Source organism: Excalfactoria chinensis, chromosome 3 (genome assembly GCF_039878825.1).
Source record: "Excalfactoria chinensis isolate bCotChi1 chromosome 3, bCotChi1.hap2, whole genome shotgun sequence".
In the NCBI taxonomy this organism is placed as follows: Eukaryota; Metazoa; Chordata; class Aves; order Galliformes; family Phasianidae; genus Excalfactoria; species Excalfactoria chinensis.
This window is the reverse complement of record NC_092827.1, coordinates 92,346,891-92,365,804: the sequence shown is the minus strand read 5'-3', so window position 1 is coordinate 92,365,804 and position 18,914 is coordinate 92,346,891. Positions and strand designations below refer to the sequence as shown.

The window sequence follows — 18,914 nt, the reverse complement described above, 5'->3', positions numbered from 1 at the left end:
TTTAAGAGAGGTGAAGGATGTGTAATTTCAACAGACTTTTGGAGGCTCTAACTCCCATTCTGGAAAGGAGGCCTGAAAGAAAACTGCAAGTAAAATAGCATGAATAAGGGTTAAACACATTGGGGATGGGTTAAAGCAGAAGTTTTTGTACCACTAGATGTACCGTGTCAGTTGTCAAGTCTGACACTGAAGTGTGCCTCACACACTAGTACAAACCAAGCTGCAAGAAAGGGCCAGACTCAAAGCGTTAAGAGCCAACAGTTTCCATCAGGACCACGGTAACATTCTAACGGCGGCAGTTAATATTTCTTTGCACTATCTATTAAAAGTGACCGGGTCGAGTTTTGTTATAAAGCTGTGCAGTAAGGGAATGAAAGACGGAGGAATATGAAACGCTACCCAGCGTCCGATGGAGCCGGCAAGAAGCGAAGCGGCCTTCCGGGCGGGCGTTGGAGCGGTGGCAACCCTCACTGCTGCCGGGCCGCGCTCCCCTCAGCGCCGTTTCCCCTCGCGGCAGCGCGCCGCCATCGCGGTGCCGCCTCCCGTAGCAACGGGCAACGCCGCGAGGCTCCCTTAGCGACGGCGGAGCGCGCTCAGAGCGGCGGGTGGCGGTTGGCGGGGCGAGGGCCGTGAGGCGGCCAGGTGAGGAGCGGGAGGGCAGCGGCGGGAGACGGGGAGGGGAGTGGCGATGCGCGGGCGGAGGGATTCACCGATATGGAGTGATACGACTAAACCCAACGCCATAGCAGGTCCCAGAGCGTTTCTGTGGCAGCGCGAGGTGCGTCAGGCGTGATAGGCTTGAATTGAAACCTGACTGCCAGTAGGCCTGGAGGGAGGAAGAAATGTATGTATCCACAGGAAAAATAGCACAAACAGGGAACAGTGCACAGTGTTGTTTAAGGGAGCTGCAGCCGGAGCCCCATTGCTGCTCGCTCCTTGTAAGACATCTGCACATCTCCATACCTTGCTTTTAGTGCCTTCAGTGCTTTTAGTGACATCAGTGCCCCTTTAGGTGCTCCGGAACTGTGAAGATGTGGCAATACAGGACATGGTTAGTGGGCATGGTGGGGGTGGGCTGCTGGTTGGACATAATGATCTCAGTGGTCTTTTCCAACCTTAATGCCTCTACAGTTCCACCTTATTTCAGCCTTCAAGTGCCACTGGCTACTTGGCTCTGCTTCCTGTTGTTGGTCCCGGCTGTATGCCTAGCCAGGATGGGCTGTTGAGCTGTTTGCAAAAATGACCTGTAGCATTAGGAGAGTCAAGGTCAAACTCAATGTCTGGTATGAAATATGTTTTGCCAGGGAAGTTGCGGTACTCAGCTGGATACGCGTCCAACAGAACACAAGGGCAGGCAATCCCCGGCACGAGACTGTGTGGTAAGTCACACAAATAGATAGAGGTACTTCCTAACAGAGCATTTCATTATTTTCCTTGCAACGGGTGCTACTTGCACAGCAGCTATCTCATGCTAGTGCCCTGTAGTGTGACTTGGCTGAATTATTAGTTATGCACTTTGCTGCCTTGATTGATTCTTATCTATGGAGAATATATTGTCTCCGGGCCCTGTATGATGCAAGACCTAAATAGGTGCAGCAGTACTGTGTGGGGACATTCTCTGAGGTGCCTTCACATTAACATGGATGAATGCAGTCTGTGCAGCCCACAGCAGAGAGGTTTTACCCACCATGTTAGCCATGAGATAATCTGTAGTAAATTATCTCCTAGCTGGGACTATTTCAAAGAACATTTGTTACTGAAGAGCATATATGTTTTCCCCTTGTTTTCCTCTCTCGTAAACATTAACCTCAATCAGTCCTACAAGATACATGCCTCACCATGATGGGTAATGCCTCCATTACCGATGTGATCACTTTACAGCTCCAAAATGGTCTAATTACACATAAAGAGATTTCGGTGCTGAACAGCTGCTTCAAAGCATTTGAAAGATAAAGACTGTGCAGTTTTGTTTGGTACTAGAAGGTGCCAGACTGACAGACTTACATAGCCCCTGTACAGAACAAGTGGAGTAATATAGCTGTCAAGCTGTCATCCATAGAGCTTTCTGGCTTAGCGTTGTGCTGGCATTTAACTGTCAGTGTGAAAGCACAAGGGCACATGGACATCCCGCAACTGGCCTCTGGAGGGAGGCTGCTCTCTGCAAGGGCTCTCGTGCTTCTTGGCACTGAGATCGTGCTGACAGCAGCAGAGCTGGGCTTGCTGATAGCCTGACTTCAGCAGGAAGGCATGCCTGGGAACTGCATGGTTTTGGCTTAAGCCTTTTACTGCACAAGTAATTATTCCTGCTTCTCATCTCTTGAGATTCTGACACTACTGCAAAAGATAACTGCAGCTTAGTGCATTACGCCCAAAACTCATTTGGGTTTGTCAGCACAACACAAACATACACATCTGGCTAGTTTGGAAGGTTGTCTGGACTGTTATAGCCAGCTGAGAATTGCACTGAAGGAGCATGCAGTCACACCAGGGAAGCAAACATGGGTGTTAATATTGCTAAGTTCCAGTAGAACTCCCAGCCTGGTCCATTGCACTGCAGTGCTGTGCAGTGCCCACAGGGCACATGCATAACTGATGCTGGTGTGCACAGGCAGAGTGACAGTGACTATGGAGTGACAGCTCTGCTACCCACCAGCTTGTCACGGGGGCCTTTCTCAAACTGCACTGCTCAAGTTAGGCAACAAGTCTAATTCTGCAAAGAGCAATGATTTTCTGGAGATGTTTCCCCGTCTCCCTTCTCTTTCCCTTCCTTGATGACACTGTGTGAAGCTATTAATACTACTCAGATAAATGTACAACTCACTAAACTTTTGATTTAGCTTATTTTTTGTCTCTTCCTCATGCACTTTCCATAATCACTTACTGTCAAAAATAATGCTTGTTCATTCTGTTGATTAATATGTGCTCTTAGAAATAAGCCCTTGCATCAAAGAGAAAGACCATGAAGTAACTGATGGAAGTTCTTAGTAAGAAAGCTCTTCAGTAACTGGTTAAGCAGGAGGCATTCCTCATCCAATGGTGGCAAAGTAACAAAAGGGACAGTGGAGCAGCCTGGAAGTTGCCCACTTCCCAACATGTGTTCCCCAGGTACTGCATGGGCCAGAAGGAGGGCTGGGTTTCTACAGTAACAATTAGGTAGGAATTTGAGTGGAGTGGACTACTGTGGACATCCTTGTTCTTTGTCACAGACTTTGTTGGCAGTATTTGTTCACTAAAAGCCTGTTATTAATCCCAAAGGTTCTACACCCTGTAAGTCCTGAAAAAAAAGGAGTGCTGCACCCCTTTCATCACTGTTTCCTGTGAGGGTCTCTTTTCTATTAAGCCTCAGGTCTCTGAAATCATTCCCTCTGATTTTTTTTAGGCCTAATGCTATGCTGTGGAGCCCATGTAATGCCATGAGGGAATTTCAGATGACTTTCAGTAGGAGTGTGTCAGCCCTGTTAATAAGTGAAGCTCTGATTCTTTCTTGATTAGTTCTTTATCTTCAGATCATAATATTAAAAAGCTAGGGGGAGACGAAAGATAATCTTTTTGTAGCTCTTTTTCAGTTAGCTTTTACACTGACAGGTTAGGCAGCAATGAAAGTATAAACTGCCTTCACTTGTCCCATCTGTTCTCATCCAGCCTGTCACTGTACCCTGTATGAGGTATGTGGTGCAAGTTCTTTGTTTGCAAGACAAAGAAATAAATGAGTATTGCTCATCTGATGTTACATGAAGCAAATGAAATATTGATCACATGCTTCACCACATTCACAGCAAATAAAAGGAATTTGCATTTGGAAATACTTATGTCATCTGTAACTGGGAGACAACTCTTCTGAAGGTGCTATCTCAGCATCACTGAGGTATTGCTGCAACTTTTAGGAAGGCAAATAGAAGGTGAACATTACATGGAAAGCAAAATTATCTCCGAGGCAGAGACTGGGGAGTTGCGTGCATTCTGAGCCTGATGGAGAAACATCTGGATTTCAAAGCTGCTAGCAGAGTTCAGTGCTGCTTACTATAAGGAAGGGTAATCTGTACAAAGAATGTTTAAGAGCATGAAACCCCTGTTCCAAAGCAGTGTGAGGCTGCTGAAATCCCTAGGGTCATACAGGGGGAATTCCTACACAAGAAATCAATTGGTTCAGTTGGAATAAACCTCGGTTCTGTTTCCTTGCCTGGCCTTGCTCAGCTGTGGTTAAATGAGGAAAGCGGATGATAGCCATCTGGTAATCTTGCTGTTGACAGGCTCGGGTGGGAGTCCTGGCTTGTCCTCTTAACCAGTACCACCTGCATGGACAACTTGAGCATTTGGGAAGAGAAATGGAATGTTCCACAGTTTAGAAAAGGTACAGCAAGATGGCTATTCTGCTACTGACTGCTACTGGGAGAGGACCTGCAGCAGTCAGTCTGTTTGCTCATCTCCCCCATGCTCTCGACTCAGACTAACAAATTACCCACCATGAAAGAGAGATCATTTTTTTTTTTTCAGTAATTAATTAAATCCATCAGGAAAGACTTCCCAGGTACAGCTTGCAATTTATGGTTCGGGCCAAAAATCTGACGACTACACTAAAACCTTTGATTTGATATGGGAGACCTGGCACAGGGGAGCTTCATGCTGCTGCTCTGTATCTACCACTGTCACCATAGTTGGTTCCAATAATTCAATGATCTTTGCTCCTGTAGGTAGAGGATTCTGAGCCACACCACAATCAAGTCATATTTAAAATTCTGAATGTCTAATTCAGAAATCTTTTCCACAGCAGGTAGTAGGCAACTGCTAATGAAACCAGTGTGCTCAATTACTGTCTGAGATGTAGGTTACTAAGGTTTTCCTGTTCATGCTAATAGATATTTATCGGACCTTAATTCCTTTAATAGTAGCAAAAACAGAGCTCCACACTTAATATGTTCTTTTAAGCTAAAGGTTGCTTAATACTTCATACTGATACCTATCATCTTGGTCTCAGATCTCTGACTACATTTTAGGTTAATGCACTAATTAATCCAGACATTAGATAAACAGAGTTTATTTAGAATTTAATATTCAGTTGTAAATGAAATGCGTTACTTATTTTTCAGTGTCCATACACATATGCTTTGTTACATGTTTATCCATAACACCAGAAAAAGTACTGAGCTGTAGTTGCCCAAGCTACTGTTTCTATTGGTACGAACACAACTTTATTACTCATGTGTAGCTCTTCCTAACTTTCTGAAGCTGCTTATCTCCATTGCAAGTATTTCAAAATCTGTTAGTCATGCCTAACTTTTCCATTAACTTCTTCCCATCACTTCTAATAAATTGCTATTCAGGTTCCTACAAATAAGATATTTTCACCTCTGTCATAATGATTTCAGATACACAGTTGCCCTTTAGGATATGCTCCATTTTGTTTCTGTCATGTCTCTAACGCCATAATTTGGTACTGCATTAAGAAAAGCTGCATTACATTTTCTAGGCAATACCTAGAGCAGCATAAGTGGCCTAATCTTTTTCCACGAGAGTGTAAGGAAAACTGTTGATCACAGACTGAACCTCTGATTGACCACCTGAGGCAAGCAATGAGTCAGCTGCAGGAGCACCGGTGAAGGTAATTCAGCTGTGCTCCCGGAAGGGTGTAGAGCTTGACTCCACATCTCCCAGATCCCATTTAAGAGCTGACCACCAGTAAGGTAGCATTTCTTTCTGGAGGTTGCTTCTTTGTGGAGTTCTTGTGGTAGAGCCACAACATTGGTGAGCACGTACCTTGAAGGCCTCAGAGTTGGTGAGTCCTTTTCCTTAGTTATTTTCTGGCTATTTATTTCTGACTATGTTTGTACTATTCCAGCTGTACATTATACTTGTATTATTTCCACCATACAGAGAAAAATACAGTTGCTGTGTAAATGTGTGGTGTATTTCTCTGTGAACAAGTGACAGTTCTGAGTAGGGAGACTCTCCAAAGTTCCTATCAGTTAAGTGATGTCATGATGCAGTTTCTGGGGGCACTACATGGAGCACTCACTTTGACAGTTTGTTATAACAAGTTGCCTGAGTCACTGAACAGTATCAAAGTCAGCTATGCAAGTTTTACTTTACTCAGTGCATAAGACAAAACAGAATCCATCACAACAGTTGGGAATAAAGCACATATAAACACCAGTGCTTTTTCCTTAAGCTTTGCTACCATGTAACGTGCCTTGGGTGTAGGAGACATGAGAGCATCTACCATAGCATCTACAACCTCGTTGCCGTTTGTGCTTCCTTTGCTGAGAATGTTGTTGAAAAAGTCTGCCCGCTCCTGAACGTATTCCTTATTGTAAACTGCCTTTTCTTCTTCGCTGAGTTCACTCCAGATCTGTTCCGCACTGACTGGTGGCTGAATTTTTGTAGATCGTGCATAATTTCCTGGCTGAATAATGCAGACCTAAAAGCAAGATGTGGAACTTAGCAAAGTGCAGTCGTTCTGTATTCAGTAAAATACCACATGCAGTAAAACAGATACAAAGCTTCTCATCAACAGGTCTCTTCCAGCAAATGCTGCTTTGTGGGAATTTCAACCTTGAAAACTTTACTGAAATCAAGTGTATTCCCATGAAATGTTTGCCATTGCTTTTGCTATGCCAGGTGCTTTATTCTGGCTTCCTCATTTCACTCTGACTGTTACGTGTTCATGCCTTCACAGAATGCAGCCCTGCGTGTGTATATATATATATATACATACATATACATATATACATATATACACAATGTTTAGTGGTATCAATGTTTTGACAGTTATGAGACAAATTATTTTGGTGTAACTTTGATGTCTCTAAGGTGGAATGCTTGGGATTTTTCTCTTGGTGGCAAATCTTGCAGTTAGTGATTTTTTTTGCCCATTTGGGACAGAAGGAAATGAGCAATTCCTGGGGAAAGAAATGCCATTTTCCCCAAGTAGGGGAAAAGGAAAAAGAAATGGGTGTATCAATACAAGTACAGAAAAGGCCAGAGGTGCTGCTCCAGAGGTCTCACTGAAGTCATTAACAAATTTCCAGATTTCTGTGCACACAGCTATAAATTCAAAGTGTACAAACTCTTTGCAGCTCAGCCTGTTTCCTTTGCATGTATTATTCTGCTGACTTCTGGGGAATTGCAGAGCAAGCTTAGCACTTCCAATGTGCATGCTTTTCCTGGAATACCTCAGCTAGCAGCTGGCTTGTTAAAACTGTAGATGTGCAGCACTCAAAACTCCATGGCATTTAACTGACCTGATTTCTAAAGACTATTAACACAATGTGAAGAAAAATGGCGCTGCACCATATAAAAGACTTTAGGACTTGACAGACATTCTTTGGAAATCTGTGTTAATTTATAACTCTAATGCCCCCAATCTGCCATCCAGCTCATCTGCCAGGGGTGCAGCAGTGCTGCCACGTGCCACCTCTCTGCCTGCACAGCCACCAGTGCTCTGCAGCCTGCTGCTGGGTCTGTAGCACCCAGCAGGAAGGGATGCAGATAGCCTCCCAACTGCCCCAAGTCAGACTGCGTATCTTGGAATGTCTCATGCTGTCTTTGGTAGGTTTGCCACAGGGCATCTTTCGGTACCCTTGCTTTAGACTCTTCAGAATTGCCTAATATTAGCCAAAATAATGTCAGTAGTAAAATTCCTACGTATATTTTAAAGAAAGGGGCATTCAAAACTTCATGTTTTGTAGCTACATTAAGTTGGCTAGGAGTTATTCAGCTTCCTTTTATTTCCCCTTTGCTCATTTTCTTTAGCCTTTTTTCTAGTGGCAGACACACACTTTGTTTCCTGTAGGTAGCCAGCTTTCCAGAGTTCAATGGGACTGAGCCACGATGCCATCTGTTCCTTGCCACCTCTGGGCAACCATCTCCCGAAAGCAAAAAGGGAGTCGTAGAGCAGGAGAGAGGAGCACTGGGAAGAGGGAGCTTATCTTCTGCAGGCTCTCTGCAGGGTAGATTCTGAGGCAAAGGCCAATAAACACCATGCATACAGTGAGAACCAGAGAAGTAATTCTCATAGGTATGCTTGAAGTGTTTGCCAGCCTGATCTACTGTAGTGAGTGCTGAGGTTATTCCGGGGGTGGGGGAACAGTAAAAATCCTAGAACCACTACAGCAGTTAACCTGTTAAACTAAGCTCTTCCATCCATTTGAGATTATCCTCAGCTAATCAGTTCAAATCCTCATCATGCTGTGTGGCATTAGGATGTGTGAAATCACTTGCATTTTATATTTATGAGAGGGGCAGCTGATAGAAGCATAGCTGTGATTTCTTCTAATACGAAGCTTATGAACAGTGTTCTAAGTCTGTGTATGTAAAAGAATACACCAAGGTAAATTCTCTAGGGAATACTTCCAGTGTTTTAGAAGAGTATTTCAGCAGTAGAGTGACTTCATGGAAAAAGCCCCGTGAAGCTACTCCATGGTCTAAACTTTGGGTCTGACTGTCAGTGTTGCTTAGGTACAACACTAAGAGCACTCTTACAGACTTCTCTTAGGTCAAGAGAATAAAAAAATCGCTCTGCATGAATACTGCCTCTTGCAGAGCTGCTATTCCCTGAAATAAGGAGGAGCTTTTAAGCACAGATGTGAGAGAAGAGAGGAAAAACTCTTCTGGTAGGTGGCAAGCCATCATTTTTTGCTGCACAGTGCTCAGACCTGGGCTCTTTGCTCTTGCAGGTGTGAAAGTTTCCATTGCTTCATAATGTTAAAAGTTACTGTTAAAAGCATAGCACTGTTTAGGCAAGCATGTCTCAGGAAGTTTTTTCACTATAGAGGATGTGGAGAAAGGGTGCAAGCTGCAGCACTGTCACAAAGATGGTGCGCTACCCCACATTTTACAGAGCTGCAACCACCGCCCAGCTCTGCTGCCTGCTGTTATTTCCAGCCAACTGATGAGCCACAGAAGAGCCACCTCTTGCCAGGGGAAAGATGCATCCATGGTTTCAGGGGTGCTGTTTTCATTGTCATCCCCTTTGTGTGGATGCGTGCGGCTTTCCTTGTGTAAAATTAGACAGTAATATGCAGACAAAAACAGTGTTTGAAATAGCAGGAAGCTTCACAGAGCAGCTATTTATTATATCACTTACCTGGACACCAAACTTCTTCATTTCTAGTCTTAGCGCATCACAAAATTTTTCAATGGCTGCTTTGGTCATGGAATAAATGCCATTTCCCAGAGTGAAATAGGCAATAATGCTGGACATGAAAACAATGCGTCCTGAAAAAAAAAAAAGTACAAATAACAAAACTTTTCACTCTTGATCTTCTAAATAGAATTGATTGCCTGAGTCTTCTGAATTGCAAATAAGGTAGTATTTAGCACGATGTTGTTTTACAGTGGAACATGCAAAAGCTGTGCTGTGTGAATGTGTGGTCCCAACAGAACTGTGCACTCAGCTCTGTAAAGCAGATATCATCATGCAAGTAGCTTCCTTCCATCTAGTGACACACTCTGGACCAAACTGGGGATGCTGTTTATTCCGCTTGAGACAATTGACTTGGGTAACAGAAGATGAAAAAAAGATGGCAACAGAGTGCTCCCTTAAGCTCTTTAGACTGAAAAACAGAAATGAAAGACTATGCTAGTAATAGGAGAAGGACTGCAAAGGAGTGAAGTGAATGATTTTCCTTTTGGGAGCTACGTGACTACTAATATCATTTATGGCTATGTGACTACTAATACTGTTTATTCTGTGCTAATGATGTCTGTGCACTGAGTTCCAGCTTAAAACTGCACATAAACCCATAATCAGATTGTACAGGGACAAGCTTTACCAGAGAAAGGTGACTTGACAAAATGTGTGCAGCCTTACACCACTGTGCTGTGATTTCTGTCATCGGTGCTGCCTTTTTTTCCTTTTGTAAGGAATGCAGGCATGCATTAAATGCACAGAGTTCTGATTTGAGGCTCTGGGCTGTGGTCTGATTCCACTGTTTATTTGTCAGCTTCCACCAGACAGTCACAACATATAGTAACAAATATGTGTATATGGTACATGTATGTGTCAATATATATTCATATCAGACGTGAGAGAGAGAATATCCTCATAGCTAGCAATTTAGAAAACACAGTACCATCCCTATTGCTGCCACAGATGCAGAGAACATCTGGGCACCAGATCTGACCAAATGGTACAGGCTTTGGGGCTACCAGAAGGGTATCATGGGAATGCAGTGAAATCTGTCATTCTGGATTAGGTCCCCTGCTTTCTTACACAGTGTCTGGAAGAAGTCTTGTATTCAGTAATGGCAGAATGACAACCAGCGTGCTGATCAAGATGCTTTGTCAGCTGGCCTCACCATCAGGGAAAGTTGTGTTTTTCCTCTCAGAATCAGATGTTCAGTACTTGCCTCAAGGGAAATACCCTCCTTTACAACTATTAATAATCTTGAAGCTCTTCTTGGACAGGTTGCTCATTCTGAAATGGCAGTAAGCCTCTTCCACTGGAACTCGGGCTCTGTGTAAGAGATGGTAGGATAACCTTTCCCTCCTTGATTAACTAAGCAGTTCAGAGCATGCACCCAGAATGGTGTTTAAATTCTCTCTTTACCTGAGCTAACTGAAACCCAGCTTTCTCAAGAGAATGCTGGAAGTTTCTATGGAGCTTTAGAGCATCATAAAGTTTTAGTAGTACACAGGATATCAAAAAAATTGATGTCTCCTTGTGTAATGGCCACGTAACACATTTGCTGTTTCTCACTCTATATGCAATAGCACATTCTCTTACAAAAACTTCCAGCATGCAGTATTTAAAGGCTGCTTTTTTCTTCCATCAAAATATCAGCCAAAGGCAACCAAGAAGAAACGAGCAAAGTAGGAAAAAAGAGGATGCTTTTATCTTACCAGCATTTTGTGTAACAGTGATATCTGGGGATTCCATACAAGAGCTAACCCTGCCGTGCCTGATGCTTTACATATATAGTATAAGGAATCCTTGCCTTAAAGAGCTTACAATTGAAATAGACAAGCTCAGCAACACAAGGAGAAAGGAAAAGACTGTCTTTGTTTCCCAAATACAGATGGAGAAGGAACAAACTGCAAAGCAATTGAGACATTCTGCAATGCTGTAGAGAGCTATTCAAGCCATTTCTCATCAGGAGCAAGGGCAAAGCACATGCACATGGAGGTTCATGCTACAGCATTTATCCCATTTGATACCATGCATCTCTGTATGGTACTTCTTCACATACGTGGGGTTTTCTGCCCAAGGTCATAGAGAGGATCTTGTCAAGCCTGGAACTGGAAGCTGGCTGTCTCTAGTTCACCTCTGTATGATCAGTCTTCCTCTCCTAAATGCCACGCAGTAAAACAGTAAAGCCTACATAAAAGAAGTTAAGCAGGAGAGCAGGGGTTTACTGGATCTTTGTCTCCTGATTGTCAGTGCTTACAAAATGTTGCCTGGGCTTCATTATATGCTGTAAGCTTCATTTATTTCTTTTTACTCTTTGTTTTCAGCCAAATGCTGAGATAAATTCATTGTTTGTAAATACTTTTTTTTTTTTTTTCCTTATGTATTGCAAAGGCAGAACCTTTAAGGGTTGTTTTCCTCTTAGGATTTCACCATCTTCCTAGGGTCATTTAGGCCACGCAGAAGGAAGCTGTCATTTCAGTTCAGTGAAAGACAATTAAGGCTTCTTTTATAGGTGCTTACATTACCCTGATTATAGTAATCTAATTATTCTGCAACTCCAAATAACAGTGGATTAGCATTACCCTTGTATTTCCTCAGAAGAGGAAGAAATGCCAGGGTTGTCCTGATGCTCCCAAGAAGATTCACATCCGCAAACTTCTCATATTTCTCCATTGACAGCCACCCCGTCTCACCAAATGTGGAGATTCCTGCATTGTTCACAAGCCCCCAAAAACCTAAAGGAGAGAAATACCTTAGCAAACATTTTTTGCTGAAAAAAATCACCCCCTGGCAACCAAACAACACTGGGGAGACAAACCCTTTATAGCAACTTTTCAGTTGCATTATCTTTTTGTCTTTCCACTTATAAGTGTTGGAATGCTTTGTTTAATGAAGGGATGTAATTTTGCCCACTATCTGGACAATGCAAGTCTCAGTGCTATTTAATAATCACTCACTTTATAGTCTTCTTAAGTTATTTATGAATAACATGATCTGGGAGACTACTTATTACTGCCAGTGCAGTGTATCATGATATTTTAATTACTTGAATCCCACCGTGTGCAGTGAGCAGCTTTGTGAAAATTACATTAAGCAGTCCAGAGGCTAAGGGCTAATATTTTCAAAGTGCCTGACTGATTTAGAAGTCTCCGTCTTTATCAGGATTTTGAGCTTCAATTCCTTCTGAATTCAGACACAGCTGGGTACATGGGCACAGCACTGGGTAGAGCAGACAAGTAAGGTCCACGACTATAATGTTTTCTGGATTTCCTACCCTTGGCCGGCCCTACTCCCACCTAACACCAGGACTCACAGTAGAAGCCTAACCCTCTAAAATGCAATAAGATTTCAGCATTTACAGGCAGATCTCTACAGACAGCAGAGCTTGTTCTGACATAACTACACCAAGCCCTTTAGCCCAAAGCCACAGAATACTTCATGTAAGCATTGTGCAGCACTCAGAACCTTGGTTGCTGGACATGCTTTTTGTTGAAGTGTGGCAGTGCTCACAGATTAGAGCTGACATGCTGACTAAATGCTGATGAAGCCACGCTGACTTGTTCTAGCCTACAGAGCACTTTTCTACAGATGTATGGTAAAGCAGTAAGTGACGCGGTGCTTGTGAAAGCACTGCTGTTTCTGCTCTCAAATCCTAACTTAAAGCGTATTTTGAGGGTGACCAACAGTGTAATTAAGAAGTACTCAGGGTGGACTGAGAAATAACCAAGTTTGCAGCTTGTTTCTGCTGGCCTTGCCAGTTTTGCTTATGCATTTCTAAGAGATGTCATACGTGTCTGAGATAAATGATTGTATTCTGATGTCTTCTGCAGAAATAGTTAAAGCTGAAATAGACAATTTTTAACATTACTTTGGAAAGTAGAGCTCTGTAAGCATTCCTAATACATATACATATATATATATATACACACACACTATTGTGCTACATACTGCAACTGGTGTTTAAAGAAACAAGGTTGTTTCAGTGAATGCCTCATTTGCAGAGCAAAGCACTCAAAATCAGTAATTTACCACATGGAACTTAAATAATTCTGTCCTCCAAAGTGAGTAGACTATCATGTAGGGGTCTACAACACAGCAGGTCCTGACACTGGACCTCTCTCATGACTGTAGATGCAGACTATCTTCTGTCCTACTCAGTGTGCCTGTCCTTTGCACTTCCCTCTTTGGCGCTGCCCCAGACATTGATAGGACAGAGAAGAGGAAGCAGACCAGAAAATCAGCCCCTCAAATTTAGCATCTGAGGTATCCTTTTCCCTGCCGTTGCTCTCTTGTCTCAGGTCTTTCCATCATTCTGTGGCTTGATTTTCCCCTTTTTTAAATGGAACAAACCCCATAGGACTGGTTTCCCTGTGGAATGTTTCACTGGATTAGGGTCCTCTGAGAACTAATTGTCAACGTTTTTGTACTCGCGTGTGATCTGATCTGCAGATGGACTGAGTAGCTGCATACTCCATCTGTTCAGGCTGCGGGTCTCTCTACTCAGGTTTATTTTTAAAGAAGCACAACCCAAACTAAAGTCTGACATCACTGTCAGAGTTGTTCCTTGATCTTCTGAGCTTTACCTTTTCTAATTGAAACAAAAATGTCATTTTGCTTTTGCTGCTGCATCCTGCACAGCAAGAACACTTGTTCCACATACACCAGAATTCATTAGGTCTTCAGAAATACGTCTGTTGGACTTTAAGCGATTGATTTTTCGTTCTCTTTCTCTAAAGCATGAAATACAGAATTTAATTTGCAAGGTAAAAGCTTTCTCTCCAGGTGCTTGCCAGCTTTCCCTCCTGCTCTTCAAAGACCGAAGGTGGTACATGATAAGGCTAGCCCATGTGTACAAACATGCAGTGTATGTAGAATAATAGCTCCTTCTTGCTTTTCAGTGGCCAGATCAAAGTCAAGGAGAAATATATGCTTGAGTTAAGCAGAAACAGACTCTTTTGAGGAAAAGATTATGTAAAATATAAAATGATACTTTGCTCAGAGTTAGCTCAAAGTATTTCATTTGCCCTCAAGTGAAACATGCTTTTCCTCAGCAGAATGTTCTGACATCTCCAAATGAGAAAAAATCTGGTGTTCCTCAAATCTTCTTATTACTTCTTTTGGTTGAATCAGTTTGACAAATGCTACCTAAATGAGTGGTTCGTTAAAGTCACATACCACTTTCTTTCAAAAGAATTACTGCCTCGTGAAAAACAACCTGCCTACCTTTGCAGTAAAGTTGCTGGAATCAGATTTCATCTTCCTTTCTTGAAACATGTGATGCAAGAATGAATCCTATAAACCTGCATGTAAAGTATTTTTTACATTTGCTTAGACAAATGCGGCTCAGGGAACCTGAGAAATACAGTCCTGGGAGAGAAATCTCCAGGAACCTTCCAGTGACACTAATGGCTGGGCTCCTTTTGACTGTTCCTGGGGTGCCTGATTCTGTATGGGGCCATAAAAAGGCCTGGGAAGATCTGTGCATCTGTTGAAAGTCTTCTGGTCAGAATATCAATGGCATGGTCCTTGGTAGAATTTAATGTGAATCTCTAATATCTAGAGCCAGTCAATTCACTGCCTCCTAGAAGGACAGGGTGTATATGAGATTAAACAAAATAGCTGAAGAAAAATCACATTGCCTCAGAGTGTCTATGTGCAGACACATAAAGAAAAAGCAGCTGATGATTTGATTTGGAGGCAAAAATTGTTCAGACTGTCATAACAGAACTCAGTTCAAGACACAGATTAGGAAGAGGAGTGTCAGACTGTACTACAGCAGGCAGGAGAGAAACTGGAAAGCAGAAAGAGATCTTCACTGATCTCTGCATTAAGAAAATGGATTCAGAAGGCAAACATTAAAAGAGATAGCAGAGGATCTAAAGATTCACTTTAGGAAACTTACTACTGAAAAATGCAGAGAGGGAGCAAACCAGTTTGCTTGAGGGAAATGTGGGGTATCCATCGCAACAGGTCAACTGAGACTCCTGCGTTTCAGATTTGTACTTTCTAGAGTCACCATCCATTCCTCCAAATGTTATGCTGTGGTTGCCTTCACTGTGAGAATGAGTCTGTTTATGTATGATGTCTGGGCTAAATGATGGTACCAATGGCCTACTGCAAGGACTCTATGAACAGGAAATTTAAATAAGGGGTGAACAGTATTTGATAACCTAGTAGTGGAAGGTAAGACCAAAATGAATATCCCTCTCTTCCATGATGCCATCTACTCAAACAGGAAAGGATAAGAAATCATGTTTTAAATAGAAGAAAATCCAAAAAATACTGATTTTTCTGTAGGTACTGAGAGAATCAGCAAACCATCAAATTGTTTAGCTGCTTCCTCACTGTTTTGGTACATCTTCTAAAGTTTTAGTTGGAAATGTGTTGCATTAAACCTAGAGGTAGATGAAGTTATTCCTTTTTGAGCACTTTTGAATGATACAGGAGCATTTTACTGATCTAAACTTAGGTTCTAGCACGCCACTACGACATATTTAAAATCGTTTTTACTTGTGTGGGACTGACGGTAGTAAAGAAACAGTCCCTAAACAAATCCTAGTGACTTGGGACAAAGGCTTCTCTCAGTTTCTACAGGGATTCTTTGAGTAGAATTACCCTGAGCTGAGGAAGGGGAAGGCAGAGATGGCTGAGTTCAGCAGGATTTACAAACTAGAAGGTCTGCAGAGCACTTCCAGTGACTGTTTTAAAGGTGAATGCTTTCATAGCTTTTAAAATAAGCTAATCTAGGTTTCAGTGTTGTTGTAAATCACACTGATTGACTTTCAGCACCACCCACTGAATTTCTGCATCAGTTTGTATAGTTTTCTTGTTATATATAGTGCATATATAGTTTCAGATTTTCTTGCTGACAAATGCCTATTTAAGACTGTCTACTGGACTCACCATCTACTCTATGTTCTCCCTAGTGCTAATATCAGACACATACTAGAGTTTCAGTTTGTTTAGTCTCATGCTGTAGGCCCCTGGATGCTCCATGATCCACTAGAGAAAACTCACTGCAGAGTTCCCTCTCCAGTAGGACATTACGGGCACACCCTTTACTGCTCACCCTTTGGGAACAGCTGGGTAGCAGGTAATGTGTTCACAGCCACACATTTTTCTCCCTTCCTAGGTAATTTCAGAACATAAATGAAACAGTTTGGAGTTGTTCTTGCAGTGGAAAAAAAACAACAATCCACATTAAAAACAATCTTTGGCCTGAATGTAAATAAATTATTTATCAAATAAAATGGTTCACTTAAGAGTTAACCTTCAGCTGAATTGTTACGCTGGAACTATTTTTATAAGCTACCAAGGGAAATATATCTATTTTTAGAGATGCCAAGATGGAACAGTCCTGAAACCTTTTATTTGAAGACTGTGTAAGTAGAGCGTCCTCACAGTTTCATTACATTTAAGATAAAAATATTTTATAATTGTGTTTTATAAATAATGAAGACAACTTGTAGCGTTTGCTCCATTAACCCCAGGTATTAAAATAGCTCCTTTGCTCCTTCTTACTTAATAAATGTAGGTAGATTACTTGATAATTGGGAGTTTTCCCAAATGGTGTATGTTCTGTCTGCTTCTGGGAAGTTACATTTTCTTTTCTGCCTTTGCAACGTGACCCTCATGCTGCTGCAGTCCAAAAGCAACAGAAAAATATCTCAAACTCTCTGCTTTATGTATACGTGCCCAGCGCTGCCTGACTTAAAAGCCCTCTCTGCATACACAGTGTGTGCGCAGGATGTGCATTTCAGCACCAACTGTGCTCAAGTGTCCCCTTCTGCAAGAACTGCCGAGATCTGCCTTGATCTGAAAGCATGTCCACGTGCCTACAAGGAGCAAGGGTAATCAGCAAGTTCATGCTGAGCTGTGGACTCAAGAGTCTGCATTCTTGCATGAACACAATCGCTGCATAAACCATCAGAATTACAGGATTAATTAACTTATCTGTAACCCAGAGTTTCAGGTTACCCAGTCCTTGTGCCCCATCTGGCCTCTAAGAGTTTTTGTGGGTCATCTGCGATGTGCCTGCAGCTTGGGAAGGAGCCTGAGAGAGGAAGGCTCTGCCTCTTAATCAGATAAGGTCAAGATCAACCATAAATACATGGACTTAATGAGAAGCATTGAGGCTTTTTCTTTCTTCACTTCTCATGTCATCCCCTTCCCAAGGTGCTAATGAGGCAGACAGAGGCCTTGTATGTGAAGCTATTTCTGCATGCAGGAACTGTTAGTCTATAATTGAGGGTATCGTCTGAGTTGGGAGTGTGTGTGCACTGAGCCACGTGCGCCCTCAGCAGTACAGTGGGTCCTTCTGCCTGGCAGCCCTAACTATGAAAAACTATAAACACGGCCCTTCTACACACACTGCCGCAGCTTCTGAGGTGATGAACTGGGATTTATGCTGGCTACAGTTACTGTGCAATTTAGAGTCCGTCCATTCTCTCTGGAGCATGCTCCCTGTAGGGTGTATGATTGCCAGATTTTCTTCTAAATGACCCTTCTATGAACTAGCTTATCAAACCTCAACTTGCACTGAGAGGTGACAGGCACAGCAGCTGCCCTCTGCATTTATTTATTCCCTCTTTCACAAAATATGCCTAGAAATCTCTCCTCTCCCCGCTGCCTCCTGTGCCTGCCCGCGTTTCGTTCCCAGCTTTCTCAGACACCTGCAGAGAGTTTCCAGGGGTGGTTTTGCCGCCGGGGGTGTCCTCTGCTGCCACAAAAGGGATGCGCATCCACCTGTCACCCACGTGAGTGTGCTTCAGTATCTTCTGGGGCTACGGCCTCCAGTTTGTGTACCGCTTAACACGGGGCGTTGTTTTTTTAACACAAGCTGTTATTATTACCGCTAGTAGTAACTGCAGTTAGCACCTCTAACAGCTGTGCTCCCTAGCAGCAAGAAGTTGCAGCCGCAGCGCTCGGGCAGCTGTGCCGGCGCCCTCCGAGCCCCGGGCCGCTCGACGCCCGCGGACCCGCCGCCCCGACCCGCCGGCCACGGAGCGGGGCTCCCGCCGCGCCGCCGCTCACCTCTCTCGGGCAGGTGGCTGAGCACCAGCTCCTTGGCGGCCAGCACGTCGCGGCCGCGGGTGACATCGAGCCGCAGGACGCGCATCCGCCCGGCGTCCGCCGCCGCCTCCCGCTGCAGCCGCCGCGCCCCCTCGCCGCCGGGGCAGAGGCAACCGGCGAACACGGTGAAGCCGAGGCGGTGCAGGCGCAGCGCCAGCAGGTGCCCGAAGCCGCTGTCGCAGCCGGTGATGAGCACGGCCCGGCCGGCCGGCTCCAGCGCGGCCACCTCCCGCCGCCACCGCCGCGCTAGCAGCAGCAGCGGCAGCAGCAACAGGAGAGGGACCGCGGCCCACATGCCGACCCGCCACCGCGCCGTGCGGGCCCGCGGAGCTGGAGGGCGGTGGACGGCCCCCGCTACCCCTCCCCGGATGCCGCAGGCACCGCCCCTGCCAGCCGGCGGCCCGGGGAAGCCCGGGGCTTGGCGGTGCGAACTGCCGAGCTGCGCGCCGCGGGAGGACGGCAAATTCCCCACCCCGTGCTTCCTGCTCGCTTTGAGGTAGCGCAGTGCACGAGTCAGAAGCGAGCTGGATTGTGCCGAGTGGTATCCTGGCTTGTCTCAGAAATAGTGCAGCCAGCAGCATCAGGGAGGTAACTGTCCCACTGTACTGCACTGGTGAAGCCACATCTTGGGTACTTTGTTCACTTTTGGGCCCCACTCTACATAGAATCCCAGCACCAAAGCTACCACGGACAGCTCTGCTTCTCCCCTACTTGA

At 44.1% G+C, this 18,914-nt stretch overlaps 2 protein-coding genes across 5 annotated transcripts in view; one reads left to right on the top strand and one right to left on the bottom strand.

Moving 5' to 3' along the window:
- PAK5 (p21 (RAC1) activated kinase 5) overlaps nucleotides 1-18,914 on the top strand; it is a 216,290-nt gene that overhangs the window by 61,720 nt on the left and 135,656 nt on the right. For 3 of the 4 annotated variants that reach the window (XM_072332097.1, XM_072332102.1, XM_072332093.1), the window contains exons 1-2: nucleotides 522-642; nucleotides 1,305-1,379. The exons of the other annotated variant lie outside the window; for it this stretch is intronic. The gene's annotated coding sequence lies outside the window, so the exon portion shown is untranslated. Of the gene's footprint in view, nucleotides 1-521; nucleotides 643-1,304; nucleotides 1,380-18,914 lie in introns of those variants that run through there. 4 annotated transcript variants of the gene reach the window in all.
- Nucleotides 6,064-18,676, bottom strand: LOC140249871 (D-beta-hydroxybutyrate dehydrogenase, mitochondrial-like). The gene is made up of 4 exons (XM_072332105.1): nucleotides 18,161-18,676; nucleotides 11,710-11,862; nucleotides 9,083-9,213; nucleotides 6,064-6,415 (listed from the first exon to the last, which is right to left on the bottom strand). Exons 1-4 carry the CDS (start codon nucleotides 18,492-18,494, stop codon nucleotides 6,068-6,070), a joined length of 966 nt encoding a protein of 321 aa, XP_072188206.1. The 5' UTR covers nucleotides 18,495-18,676; the 3' UTR covers nucleotides 6,064-6,067.